Below are 14106 nucleotides of genomic sequence, written 5' to 3' on the forward strand. Positions count from 1 at the left end.
GACGCAACGCTCCATAGAGCGACCGTCGAGGTACAACGCGCAACGCACACAACGTCGACACCAAAGCCCTCGACGGACAAAATCGTGGCCGAGAGCCTAGCGAGAATTGTCGCCGAAGACGAACGTACGCGGACGACGAAACAAACGTCGAATACCGCGTCGAAAAAACACAAAAGTAGCCAGGAACTGCCCCTTTCTCCAAAGGACGCTTCCGAACTACCTGAAGGCTTTTCAGAAGGAGACGGGAACCTCTCGTCGACGCTGTGGGAGCGTTCGAAACGATTCGAAGGCGAAAACACTAATTTTCCCCCTCTAGACTATTCAGGGGTACCCCATGAGACCCTTGAAAGACTCCATTCTTGCATGGAGAAAATGGAAAGGTTTCTAGGAAACCAAGACCCACCCACTCACAAAAGACAAAGAGAATGGCCACAGGATGACCCTAGAGTCAAGATTCCTAGGCTGGTTGACCTCACTGAGGAGGAGCAATACCTCCAAGAAGATGAGGAGTGTTTGGGTGGAGAAGAAGAGGTAGAACTTGAGGAAGAGGGCTTCGAAGAAGATCCTTACACCACTCCTACAGGGTTTGAAGAGGATACAGCTACCTCGCAGCCCTGGCATTCACCGTCAGTGCAGCCTTGGCAATCCCCATCAGTACATTCAGACCCTGATGCCTTTCTCCCTTCTCCTCTCAAGGATTCACATGGGAACTCCTCTCCCATAGATGACCAACCTTCCCTCAATGCACTATTGCGCAAGGCAGCAGCGCATTTTGAGATTGATACAGGGGAAACTCTTCCAGACATCGACTTTGTAGAAAAAGTCATCAAAGAAAAAGCCCCTGTTAGCCAATCTATTCCTCTCCTGGCTTCTATTAAAAGAAGAATTTCTCCTTCCCTTACTAACCCAGCTCTAGTAAGAGGGGTCAACCCTAGAATAGAAAAGCTCTTCAGCCCTTCATCCTCTGACCCTTTATACATCAGAGGACACTCTATTCCGGACTCCCTTGTGGTTACCAACACAAGAAAAAGAGCAGGGGTGCCACTATCCACTAGTGAAGCACCTCCAGACAAAGAAGGCAAAAAACTCTACGCACTGGGGAAGAGAATCACGACCTCCGCCGCCTTCTCCACTAGAATTGCTAATAACAACTCACTTTTAGCTAGCTACGCAGATGCACAGTGGAACAAGCTGCGCAGCGAAGCAGAGGAAGCACCTGAACCTCTGCGTTCTCGCCTGCTAGCTATAATATCAGAGGGCACACTGGTAAACCAGGGCATCGTTAAAAACTCCCTAGATGCCGCTGAGACGGCTGGCCGCTCCCTAGTGCAGGGAATACTTCTCAAGCGCCACGTTTGGCTACGCAATTCAGGTTTTAAGCCCGAAACCCAAGCCTCCCTCATAAATAAACCCATTGAACAGACGCATCTGTTTGGGAAAGCAGTAGATGAGGCCCTAGAACATGCTAAAAAAGAGTTTGATACCATCAAAACTCTTGATCAAATTTCTAGGCCCCCTAACAGGCGAGGCTATGGTAATAAACGCTCCTTTCGTGGCCAAAGACAGCAGCAGAACCAACAACAACAATATTACTCTGGCTCCAACTGGCCCACCAACCAGGGTAACACCCAGTTCAGTCAAAGAGGCCAACGCCGTGGCAAAGGAAGAGGTCGTGGCTCCAGCCCCAGAGGTTCCACGCCCAATACCAGCAAATGACCCGAAAATTCGGGTCCCCTCCCATGCATCACCGGTCGGGGGCCGGCTAACATCGTTCCTTTCAGCATGGGAGGGAATCACGTCAGACCGTTGGGTATTATCCACCATAGCCCACGGATACTGCATCGAGTTCAACGGTTCCCCGAAGTACAAACCCCCACGCAACCGGCGCATGACACCGCAACACCTCTCCATTCTTCTTCAAGAAGTGGAAGAACTACTGAAGAAAGAAGCTATAGAGCCCGTCCCCCTATCACAGGTAACAGAAGGTATTTATTCAGTGTACTTCCTTGTACCCAAAAAGGACTTAACCATGCGCCCTGTATTAGATCTGCGCCCAGCGAACATATTTGTCAAACCCCAAAAGTTTCGTATGGTGACCTTACAGGAGGTAATCCCACTGTTATCACAAGGGGATTACATGACAACACTGGACATGAAAGATGCATACTTTCATATTTTAATGTTGACATCGCACAGAAAATACCTCAGGTTCAAAATAGAGGACAAACACTACCAGTTCAGAGTACTACCCTTCGGGATAGCATCTGCACCAAGGGTATTCACGAAAGTACTGGCAGTGGCAGCGGCCCACCTGCGCAGATTATCCATCCCGGTATACCCTTACCTCGACGACTGGCTCATAACAGGGGATTCTTACGAAACATGCCTCTCCAATACCCAAAAGACCGTAGACCTTTTGTCCCAACTGGGCTTCTCCATCAACGAAAAGAAGTCCAGCTTAGACCCCAGCCAAACCAAACAATTCCTAGGGGCTCTAATTCGAACAAGGGACGGCCTCGTATTCCCCTCCAACGAGAGGGTCCAAAACATGCTGTTTCAAATTCCCCATTATGTAGCAGGCCGAGAGGTGACGGTACGCAAAGCAATGCGCTTGCTAGGGATGATGGCGTCATGTATTTATTTGGTACCTCACGCGCGCCTGCGCATGCGCCCAATGCAAGAGTGGCTCTACAGCCAGTGGTGTCAGGCCAGCGGACAATAGGACGATCTAGTGGTGGTCTCGCAGGCCTTGGTTCTCTCGCTACGGTGGTGGACAAAAGAAAACCTGTTATTAGGGAAAACTTTTGCCACACCCGCAGTGGAAGCCACTCTAACCACAGACGCATCCCTTACAGGATGGGGGGCTCACCTATCCCATCAAACGGCACACGGAGTGTGGACTCAGAGTTTAGCATCCAAGCATATAAACCTGCTGGAACTACTAGCGGTGTTCAAAGCACTGAAAGCCTTTCAGGAACACTTACAAGGAAAGACAGTGATGGTCCTCACAGACAGCACCACAGCCATGTACTACCTCAACAAGCAAGGGGGCACTCACTCTCCAGGACTGTCCAAGCTGTCCCAGAATATATGGAAGTGGGCTCTCAAACACAACATGTTCCTACTAGCACAACATGTACCAGGGGAACTCAATCTGCTAGCAGACAAACTCAGCAGAGACTTCCCCCTGCCCGAAGAGTACGAATGGCAATTGCACGAAGACATCGTCTTAGACATCTTCACGCAATGGGGATTCCCGGAAATAGACCTGTTCGCAACCCTGGAGAACTCACAATGCCAAAGTTACGCCTCCAGGTACCCCCAGAACCAGTCCAAGGGGAACGGTCTGTTGATTCAATGGTCAGGGAAATTTGTTTACGCCTTTCCCCCGACTCCCCTTCTCAACAAAGTGGTGCACAAGATGCACCAGGAGCAGGTTACCATGATACTAGTGGCCCCAATGTGGGCACGGCAACCTTGGTTCGCTCACTTGATGGAGATGTCCCTATCTCCCCCAGTGAAACTTCCCTGCCCGTACAACATGCTGTCACAAGACAAGGGCAGGACACTGCATCCATGCCCTCAGACCATGAACTTAGCAGCCTGGCTCCTGAGATCATAGAATTTGGACATTTACAACTCCCACAGAGATGTATGGACATCCTCAGGGAAGCCAGAAAACCTAATACTCGACACTGCTATTCTAGCAAATGGAAAAGATTCGTTATCTGGTGTAGAGGTACTAGCATCAACCCAGTTGACTGCTCTCCTACTGACATTATTCTATACTTGACCCATTTACTGGATTCAGGTTTAGTATTCAATTCCATTAAAGTCCACCTAGCGGCACTTTCTGCATACACCACTTCCCAACTTAAAGTGTCGTGGTGGAAGATACCAGTTATCAAAGCCTTCATGGAGGGGGTAAAAAGGATACACCCTCCGATAGCTAACCCAGCTCCCGGATGGGACTTAAATGTGGTACTTTCCAGACTCATGGGCCCTCCCTTCGAACCCATGCACAAGGCAACTCTTAAAGATATCACCCTTAAGACTGCTTTCCTAATAGCTATCACCTCCATTAGGAGAGTAAGTGAACTACAGGCTCTTTCTGTACTAGACCCCTTTGTAACAGTTCACAAAAATAAAGTGGTTCTACGCACACACCCAAGGTTTGCACCTAAATTCATCTCGAAATTTCATGTAAACCAAACTATAGAACTACCAACGTTCTTTCAAAACCCTTCCAGCTCGGGAGAAAAAAGTCTGCATACACTAGATGTACGCAGAGCTGTCATGTTCTACATGGAAAGAACCAGACCACTGAGAAAGACTAATCAGTTCTTTGTCTCGGTGGCAGCAGGAAGAGAAGGAGATGCGGTCTCAAAATCCACTATATCTAGATGGATTGTTCAATGCATCACTCTCTGTTACACTCTTGCTAAGAGAGAACTACCCTTCAAGCCAAGAGCACATTCCACTCGAGGCACTGGGGCTTCCATAGCATTCATTGCAAATGTTCCCCTTGAGTCCATCTGCAAAGCGGCTACCTGGAGTTCTGTGCACACCTTTACAAAACACTACTGTCTAGATGCACACTCTAGATCTGACTCCCAGGTGGGACAGGCAGTATTAAGACATCTTTTCTCTACTGTTCCTTCTCATAACCCACCGCCAACTCCGGGTACTGCTCGCTAGTCTATGCACAGCATGTGATTCTAAGCAGATTAACAAACATCAGAAGACAATGCATTACTTACCGTAAAAGCATTTCTGATGGTTGTATCTGCTTAGATTCACATGCGCCCACCCTTCCTCCCCGCTCGGATGGAAGGAACATAGACTTCCTTTATATCTCTCTTTTCTGTACTCACTCACGTCTATAAGGCTCCCTCAGGGCAGAAAAATACAAACAGAGGGACCTCGACGCGTGAGGGATTGTGGGTACAACGCACGTCACTATAGGGATAGTGTTACAGACACGCCTTGTCGACGTCCCCTTTTCGACTACGAAAAACAAAATGCAATACTCCGCAGTGACCACTGGATGTCGGACCTATGCACAGCATGTGAATCTAAGCAGATACAACCATCAGAAATGCTTTTACGGTAAGTAATGCATTGTCATATATGTATGTATATGTTTATAGGACCCTGTACATGGCACTTTTTAATGGGATTTTTTTATGTTGGAGATTCCGACTAAGAGACCCACTCTAGCCTATTGCTGCTCTGCTTATTTGCACAGAGAGATTTGTTTACAGCTGCACCATGCACTTTATTATCGGATGCCAAGTGAGGTCCTTTGCCATCCCTGCGCTTCCAATCCCTATAACCCGGTATTTCGCACATGACAATAGGTGATTGGATTTGGAAGTGTGAGTTTGACAACGGATAAGGGCACTGACGAGGGTAGTGCTTTACTGCTATACAGGCAGCGCCTTAGCACTACGCACTCATTTTTTGAATTTAAGGGGATACATCTCAATAGGAGAGAGGTTACTTCATATAAACGAGCCCCATCTCCAACGTCTTAAGATACGTTAGCACGTTAATGCCTGCATACAATTATGACTTTGCTGTATTTATATTTTTTATTGCCATCATATGCTGGGTATATGGCGGTTCCTGGCTGTGACATATTTTTCTAACAAATGCATTTTCTTATATAAAGAAAAAAATGGTGTATTTCCATTTTATATTTTTTATTGGAAACGTGCCTCATATGTAAGGTTGTGCGAACTTGATGTTTTAACAAATCTGGTAACTACAGTTGTTAATGTATATTCAAAGATGTCTGCCGCCTCTCTGATAACACCAGCATCACGTTTTACAATGTGAAGTTCTACCATGTGGCAAAACCATAGAGACTACATCATTATTTTAAGTCACCTTTACACGGTCTACTTTCCCAACGTGACCAAGTGGTGAAAGCACTGCGAAAAGCGTTCTTTTGCTTTTTCCTGTCAGTGACCTTTTGAATAATAGTGATTTGTTTGACTGGAATCCGCACGGTGTCCCTGCCTTCATTGCAGAAAGCCATCCAGGCGTTTCCTGCTGATGAGGGCGATAACAATGACGACAATGAGGAGGAAGTATATGCTGTGTACACTCCAGTTCCACAGGATTCCCTGTTACCCGATTCCCCAGTGGATACTCAGTCCCTGTTTCATGACATTTTGGTCAAAGCAGTTGAGCACTTCGGCATTGAGACTCAATAGACTCAGCAGGGCAAGGATGTTGTCGAACATCCTGGGGGACAAGAAGGCTGCCACCCAGTTTATACCCAACCATCATGATCTATACTCAGTCCTGACATCACCACACTCTGCAGCTGGAGACCCCATCCCTATCACCTGTGGGGTGCCCCAGGGATCATGCGTCTCACCTACATTGTATAACATATTTACCAAGCCCCTTTTCAATTATCTGGACCGTCCTGGTATCACCTACACTACTATGCAGATGATACCCAGATTCTCCTACCACTTGGTGATTATGACAAGGATTTGGCCTTGGTAAATAGTCTCCCTCATCATCCAGGCATGGATGGCTGCGCATGGTCTATGCGTGAACGATGACAAAACTGAGCTCATTATCTTGGTCACCACATCCAACCTCAAAATGCTTAGCCCTGAATACACCTCTTTTAACATTGACGGTAAGTCTATTAAAGTTGCCAAAGAGGTGAGAACTCTAGGCTTCTACCTTGACTCCACCTTCACTTTTACCAAACAAGTAAACTCCATGGCCTCTGCCACTGAATATACATGGAACTTAATTAGAGCAGGAAAACCATTCCTATCCAAGAATAACTATCATATTGGCAAGAGCTCTAATTCTGTCCAATTTGGACTTCTGTAACGCCCTCTACATTGGTGCCAATTAGTATACTGTTAGAAGAATTCAAACAATCCAAAACAATGTTTTGAGAGCTGCCCTAGGCATAGCAAGCAAAGAGCACATCTTGGAGTCAAGGAGACAGTATAACTGGTTATCTACCGGTGACAGAGTGAGGCTGAAAACCGCCTCACTTACTTACAAATGCCTGAATAACACAGCGCCTAGCTACCTTACTGAGAAATTCAACAGAAAATCCTCGAGCAGGCCTACCAGAACTAATACTAACTGCCTAACTGTGCCTAGATTTAAACTGTCGAATGTCGGGGTGGCAGTTTCCCAGTCAAAGCAGCACAACTCTGGAACTCACTTCCTCCACCTCAGAGTTGACCAAACATATGTGAACTTCAGACAGAATCTTATCAACTGGCTTAAAGATAATGACCAGTAATGCATTTGTAATGCATTTGTTTCCCACTCACCTATACTGTAAATAGAATTGTTATATTTTGTCTTGTGGTATAGTGCTTCTCCTAGTATTGAACTTGCCCACCATCTCTTGTACATCATGCACTTGTTTATATTACCTGTATTTCTTTTATATGCCACTGAGTACCCTAAGCTGAAAGTCTTCTTGTATCTCCTGCGCACTGATACCCTTGTGTCTGGCGCGCATTACAAATAAACAAACTCTAAGCTTACCCTGCCATGACAACACCATGCTCTAAGCTGTAAGCTTACATTACAACACTTTACTTTCAAAACTCGGCCAACATTCCAGGTCGTAGACAAATATGCTGGGGATCCCATTGAAATCATTGATGGAAAAACTGCAAAGGTTAAACGTTTTAACATTGTCCAATTACTTGGGGAAGACTGCCTAGTCTTCTATGGTTGGATCAAACGCTTTCCCTGCACTGTTGCACAAGCAAGAACGAATCTTTGGTCTCCATGGCTACCTGCCGGTAAACCGGTAAAGCCAGGGAGGGCAGCATCTATGTACCTCACTCATGCACATGTGACAAAGAAAGGACTGGTGCAAGTATACCTCACTGGATTTTAGTGGGATGCTCTGTCGAGCCATTCCTGGCTGACAGCCTGCACCCCAAAACTATAAATCTGGTGACTGTCTCCAACAAGTCGGGTATTATATATATTTGTGTCAGTCATACTGGTCAAACATTTAAGCCAATTACTGGTTTAGCAGTACCATGGGTGTGGCAGACCGTGAGAATAAAAAGGCGACAACAATTTCTACTCGGGCTGCTAGTCATATATTTAAAGTGTATAACACATTTTAGAGTGATGGAAAAACTTAAAGCATTATTGAGATGTATTGCTGTGGTTAATGTGATATTGGACGTATTACTGGGCCACCTGTTTCCAATAATATCACTCCACTATAACGAATCGCTAGAAAGTGAAAACCTTATTCATAAAAGATGTACATTTTAATATGTACGCTTTCTTGTATCAATCAAATGGCATTGCTGCTTCAGGAGGTATTTACACTAATTTATGTAATTATCGTTGCATTGATGTTCTTGTAATGTAGCTGTATTGGTATTCATTTTGTTGACATTAAACAATAAAGCTTTTGAATGTTATTACACGAAATCTCCCCAGTGAGATGATTTTAGAAATGCATATTGCTGCTTGAGTGCATCTGACGCCCCCCTTAAATGTCCTTGACTGCAGTGATGAAGCAATACATTGGTGTGATTGGGTTACTGGAACATGATTCTTGATCGTAGAAGTAAGCTCGGATGAATGGGGCTCAGTAGCTGGCTCTCATATCCTGGATGTACACTAATGGTCAATTATTCTAAAGGAAGAGAAAATATGAAAGCCAAAGGAGCAAGTTGCACGTTTGTATGTTAATGAAACTGGTAATGTCACAGCCAGAAGATTTTTGACATAGTATTCTATTTCAATGTGCATGTTTTAAATCCTTTGATTTCCTTTTTTATCTATAGCCAGGTGGACATTCTAGTATTCAATTATAACTTTAGGATCATTAACGATCATGACAATAGACCGGATTTCCCAAGAAAGCCACAAGGCGTTTCCTATTCCGTTCATGAAAACTTTATTCATTGTATACAATGTCTCATCCAATACGAGTACTCAAAATGACTGGGTTTTTTTTCCTTCTATTTTCTGCAGTTCCAGTCTCATCAGATCTTCCACGTGCTGGTGGTAGCTGCTGCCTTCGTTCACTTTTATGGAGTCTCAAACCTGCAAGAGTTCCGCTATGGGCTCGAAGGAGGCTGCACAGACGATTCTCTTCTCTAAAGACTTTGAAGGGAATTTCCATGCAAACTTCCCAAGTGCTTTTCCAACTACAATTTATTTCATGAACTCTTAAGGAAGACTTTGAAACGTATGTCCAGGCGAAAATACACCTAGCAAAATAAATGTCAACCAAATCATTAGACCTTCTTTGGGAGAGATTTTTTTCCTGTGGAATTCATACTGCATTGCCCCATCTGAGGAAAGTGCTAGTTACTGTTTTTTCGGGAGTCCGAAATCTCATCCTCATCAATTCATGTGAAATCTCTCTCTGTGGATGTTGCTGTCCGCTGTTGGACAAAAGGGAGAACCGTGAGTCTCCTGGAGCCAAGCACGGACCAAAACAAAACCTCACTGCTTCATGGCATCAGACATTTAGTGATATAAAGGTCAAAAAGTCATCGTTTTTAGTAAATTTTCTCAAACCTGTAAACTTTGTGTATTACCAATCGATAGTCTGGGTATTCTGCATATCGTTATGAAACGAAAGCTGCTTTTACTTTTTGAGTGAACTACAACACGAGACATGGGTCATAGAATGCACAGTGCTGGTGCGCAGAAGTGGAAGGGTCTGCCTACGGTGAGCTTTTAGTTTTTTTTTTCTCTTTTGCAAGGTAATCTAAAACAAAATGAGAAGATATTTAATATTTAATACTTCGCTTTAAAAGAAATGCGCTATTGTTGCAGTGTATCTTAATGCAAAAACTTTATTATACTAACAGAATGTCCAGTACTGTATTTTAGGGGCATTTAGAACAGATGAATGCTTTCATGGTCTGGTTAAGATGACCAACCGACAGTCTCCTCTACTGCACCAAAATAAATCATCCCTGTTCTGAAGCGACTGGTCTGTTTTTTTTTTTTCTTTTCTCTTGTGTTGCCTTCCTGTGTTTAAGTGCAGCTTGTTTCACCTGCCATTTTTTGTGTGGCTTAACTGAGTTGTATCCCCTTTCTTTTTAAATGTAAAAGCGTCCATGTATTAAAATAGCATGTGTCAAATAGTTGATATACACACTCTATAGGTATATATTAAAGTGACACCTTGAGACAGTGTATCGTAAGGGTTAATTGACACCTTACTTGGGGAAACAATCAAATGTTGGTGAATTTACAGGGGTGTTCTCTCACTAAACAAAATTGAAAAAAATATGCTTTTTATGTTTGGTTTTACATAGAACCCAAAAAAAACATTTTCGGAATGTGTATCTCAAACTGGTGCACGTCTCAGAATATTAATGAGTCAAACTTGTGGTATACCATTTAGGATCTGGGAAATGTATCTAAAATGTGGGCCTGTGGAGTACAGGGACTTCATTTCCCCCAAAATGCCAGGGTAGCGAAAGTGACATCATACAACCCTTGACCTCTGATGACATCACAGGAAGTGATGTAGTTTGACCCATCCCAGAGTGACATTACGGGAAGCGATGGAGCACGCCCTTTCACCCCTTGACAAAACAGGAAGTGGCATCAAATAGCATTGTTCTGAAGTACACTACGAAAAATATTGCTACGATATCACTGTGATATACATTTCATACAAGAATGAATCACCATATGTATCAGTAATATCAGTGTGTATAGGCCCATATTACCAAATTACTGTGAATGCAAGCAGGCGTCCAAGGCAAAATGATAATGATGTGTTATTATATAGCACTTGCGCTTATGTTCTCATATAGAACAAATATAGATAGGATATCACCCAACCTGTGTTGGTACTAATTTATCGACGTCTGAAGGATGAAAGGCTGAGTGAAGGTGTTTAAGAACAGAAAAATCAGTGACTCACCCCCTGAAATGTGCCTGGCATAAACGGTTTATGATTCTAGCAATTCAGAAAGATAAATTTGTTATTCCTATTCTTTTTTATTTAGGGTCACTGCTCAACGTTTACGGTTTCTTTTTAGACATCGCAAGGAGACTTCAGGGGTCGCAGATGAGACCCCTGGTGACCCCCAATTTACGTCCCCGCTGGAGTATGTCCATGGCTTCAAGAAATATGCCATTCGAGGGGAATGGGTCCTCAACGTATTCCATATCTATGACAGTAATCACCACAGCTGTGCTGCTTCAGAAAATCTTTCTGCGTCGATGACGTCGACACGCCGCCCTCGAGGACCTCCTCCGACGGCCGACGTCACTGGATGTTATAAGTAGGACGCACGACGCCCGTAGCCTCAGTTCCGTTTTTTCCACGAACGCGTTTGCTCCGGAGATCTCGGCGCGCCTCGACTCTTTGGAGTTTCTGTTCTTTCGATTCTTCGAACATGTTTGTTTTGTGAAGTTATCCTTCATGATGTCTACCTCGTCTTCCACCCCGCATCCGGGCTTTAAGACGTGCTGGGATTGTGGGTCCAAGATGTCAGTGACGGACTCGCACGCCGCCTGCCTCTGGTGCTTCGGGGAGGCCCATGACAGGGATGATTGTGTCGACTGCCAGTCGCTTACGTCCAAAGCCTTGCGGGAGCGCAAGAAGAAATTGTTGGTAGGTAAGGTGTCCAAGCCACGGAAGTCGATCTCTGTGGGGCTTTCGATGGACGATTCGAGGGGCGACTCTCCGCATCGTCGTCAGAAGTCCAGTGGGTCTCGGTCCCGGAGCAGGTCCCGCCACTCCTGCTCTAAGAGGCACTCCCGGAAGCTCGGTCATCGGTAGTCTTCCCAGTCCTCATCCGAGGACTCAGCCCGCCGGCGGGTCGCTTATCCCACCAGGCATGCAACGCCGGAGTAATGGGCTTCCTTCGGTAAGAAAATGCTAGCGGTTCTCGAATCGCAGGGCACTGGTTCATCCGCGCCTCCGAGTGGGGTCGGTCGTGATCGGTCGAGAGACACAGCTCGTACACCTTCGGGCTTGGGTGGTCGGCACAATTCGCGGGAAAGGTCCCGCTCGGATAAGGGAATAGTTCTCGTCATGCTCGTTCCAGGTCCCGGCCCTCGACGCGCTTGAGACAGTGTGCACCTGTGGTGTCTTCGAGGAAGACGTCGACGCCTGTGGCGCCGAGGTTGTCGACGGACTCTTTCGAGGCTCCGCCTCCGAAGTAGACGCCATCGGTGCCCAGGCTGTCGAGGGACACGCTTGGGTCTCCGCCCTCGAGGCCTATGTCAACACCGTCGATGCTGTCGGCGCCGCGTTGGGCATCAACGCCGATTCACTCGACGCCTTTCGAGGCTGTTTTGACAGGGGTACCCCCAGGCACAGTGGAACCCCCTAGAAAGGCTCTGGCCAAGGTCAACCATGGCTTTGTTTCCCATTCTGTGCCCTCTTACCGCCATCTTGAGTACATTTCAGAGGTGGATGAGGGCTTGGATGATGGCATGGTTCCTGATACGGTGCCAGATGAGATTCTCTCGGGCCATGGCCAAATTGAGGACCTGCATCAGTCCCTGCACGACGCCAGTGGTCTGGACACCTCTCCGGAGGTGGAGTTTTGTAGGCCTGAGCCTGGCACTCATTCCGACTCCTCGTACCAGCGCCTTATGTCTAGGGTCACCGAGTACTTGGGGTGGTCTGCTCCCCCAGGGGATTTTCTTCAGGATGACCTTACGGATATCCTCGACCAAGGTCCACCAACTGACCCGGTACTGCCGTTTCATATGGCTCTACAGAGGAGGGTGGCGGCGGCGGCTTGGACTGCTCCGGAGAGTCTCCCGGCAGTGGGCAAGTCTTTGCCGTGAAAATACCGCCCAGCCAGTAGCGACCCCTGCTGCTTGACCAAGCACCCCAATCCGGAGAGTTTGGCTGCTACGGCCCCAGCAAAGCAGGCGTTGTATCCTACCATCCCTCATGATAGGGACGACAAGCGTTTTGATGGTTGGGCAAAGAAAGTGTTTTCTTCAGGGGGTTTGGCGCTTCAGGCGGCCAACTCTGTGTGTGCCTTGTCTCGTTTCACGCACACTCTGTGGAACTGTTTCCTTAGCGGCTGAACATATTCCCGACGGGGACGAACGGGATGGTTTCCTTGCTATGGTCCAGGATGGCAAGGATGCCATGTGTGAGGCCGTTCAGTCGGGTTTGGACATGGCAGATTGCGTCAGCCGGTCCATGGCGGCGAGCACTGTAATATTCAGGTTTGCGTGGTTGCGGAAGTCAGGGTTTGCTCCTGATGTTCAGGCCTGGCTCCTCAACATGTCCTTTGATGGGGAACATCTTTTTGGCAGCAAGGCTGACGAGAGCCTTGAGAGGTTGCAGACCTCCAAAGCTGCAGCGAAGTCGTTGGGCGCTGCAGTTCGACAACCTCCGCCTTTTCGTCCTAGGGGACAGCAATGGAAGGGAGGTTCCTTTCGTTATTACTCATCCTTTGGTAAAGCGAGAGGAGCTGCCAGTCAAAGGGGGCACCGTAGGAGTGCCAGAGGTGGAAAACAAGGTACTCGAGGTGCCAAGGCCGCTCGGGCAGTTGCCTCTTTGCCCTCAGGCAACGCCGCAGCCGCTTCAGCTCAGTCATGAGGCCATGTCCCATGGTTCGCCGGTTAGGGGGAAGGCTGGCGCAGTATCTTGTAGAGTGGCGTGCCATTACTTCAGATGTGTGGGTTCTGGAAATCATAGCCCACGGCTACTGTCTTCCTTTCCGGCAGAGGCCTCACGACAATCCACCGGGGAATCTCTTTGGAGAGTCCGGATCCGCTCCTTGCACAGGAAATTCAATCCCTGCTGGAGAAAGGCGCCATAGAACTGGTGCCTGTAGCGGAGAGGAACACGGGATGGTATTCCCCCTTATTTTTTATTTCCAAGAAAGACTGGGGATTGAGACCCATCATGGACTTGCGCGGTTTGAACAAACTCCTCCGGAAGGACAAGTTTAAGATGGTTACTCTCTCTCAAGTCCTCCAGGCCCTTCAACTTCAGGACTAGTTGGTGTCTCTCGACCTCAAGGACGCTTATTTTCATGTGCCGATCCATCCAAAGCACAAGAAGTACCTGAGGTTCGCGGTTGGCGACTCGCACTTTGTTCCGGGTCCTGCCGTTCGGATTGACCT

At 46.9% G+C, this 14106-nt stretch overlaps 1 protein-coding gene across 1 annotated transcript in view; it reads left to right on the forward strand.

Moving 5' to 3' along the window:
* ADIPOR1 (adiponectin receptor 1) overlaps nt 1-9972 on the forward strand; it is a 386081-nt gene extending 376109 nt beyond the window's left edge. Inside the window, exon 8 of the mRNA XM_069633688.1 lies at nt 9007-9972. Coding sequence (XP_069489789.1) covers nt 9007-9135 — 129 coding nt within the window. The 3' untranslated portion in view covers nt 9136-9972. The remainder of the gene's footprint in view (nt 1-9006) is intronic.
* The last annotated feature ends 4134 nt before the right edge of the window (nt 9973-14106 follow it).

The sequence above is a fragment of the Ambystoma mexicanum genome, chromosome 13 (assembly GCF_040938575.1).
Source record: "Ambystoma mexicanum isolate Mex_15411 chromosome 13, UKY_AmexF1_1, whole genome shotgun sequence".
NCBI classification, from domain to species: Eukaryota; Metazoa; Chordata; class Amphibia; order Caudata; family Ambystomatidae; genus Ambystoma; species Ambystoma mexicanum.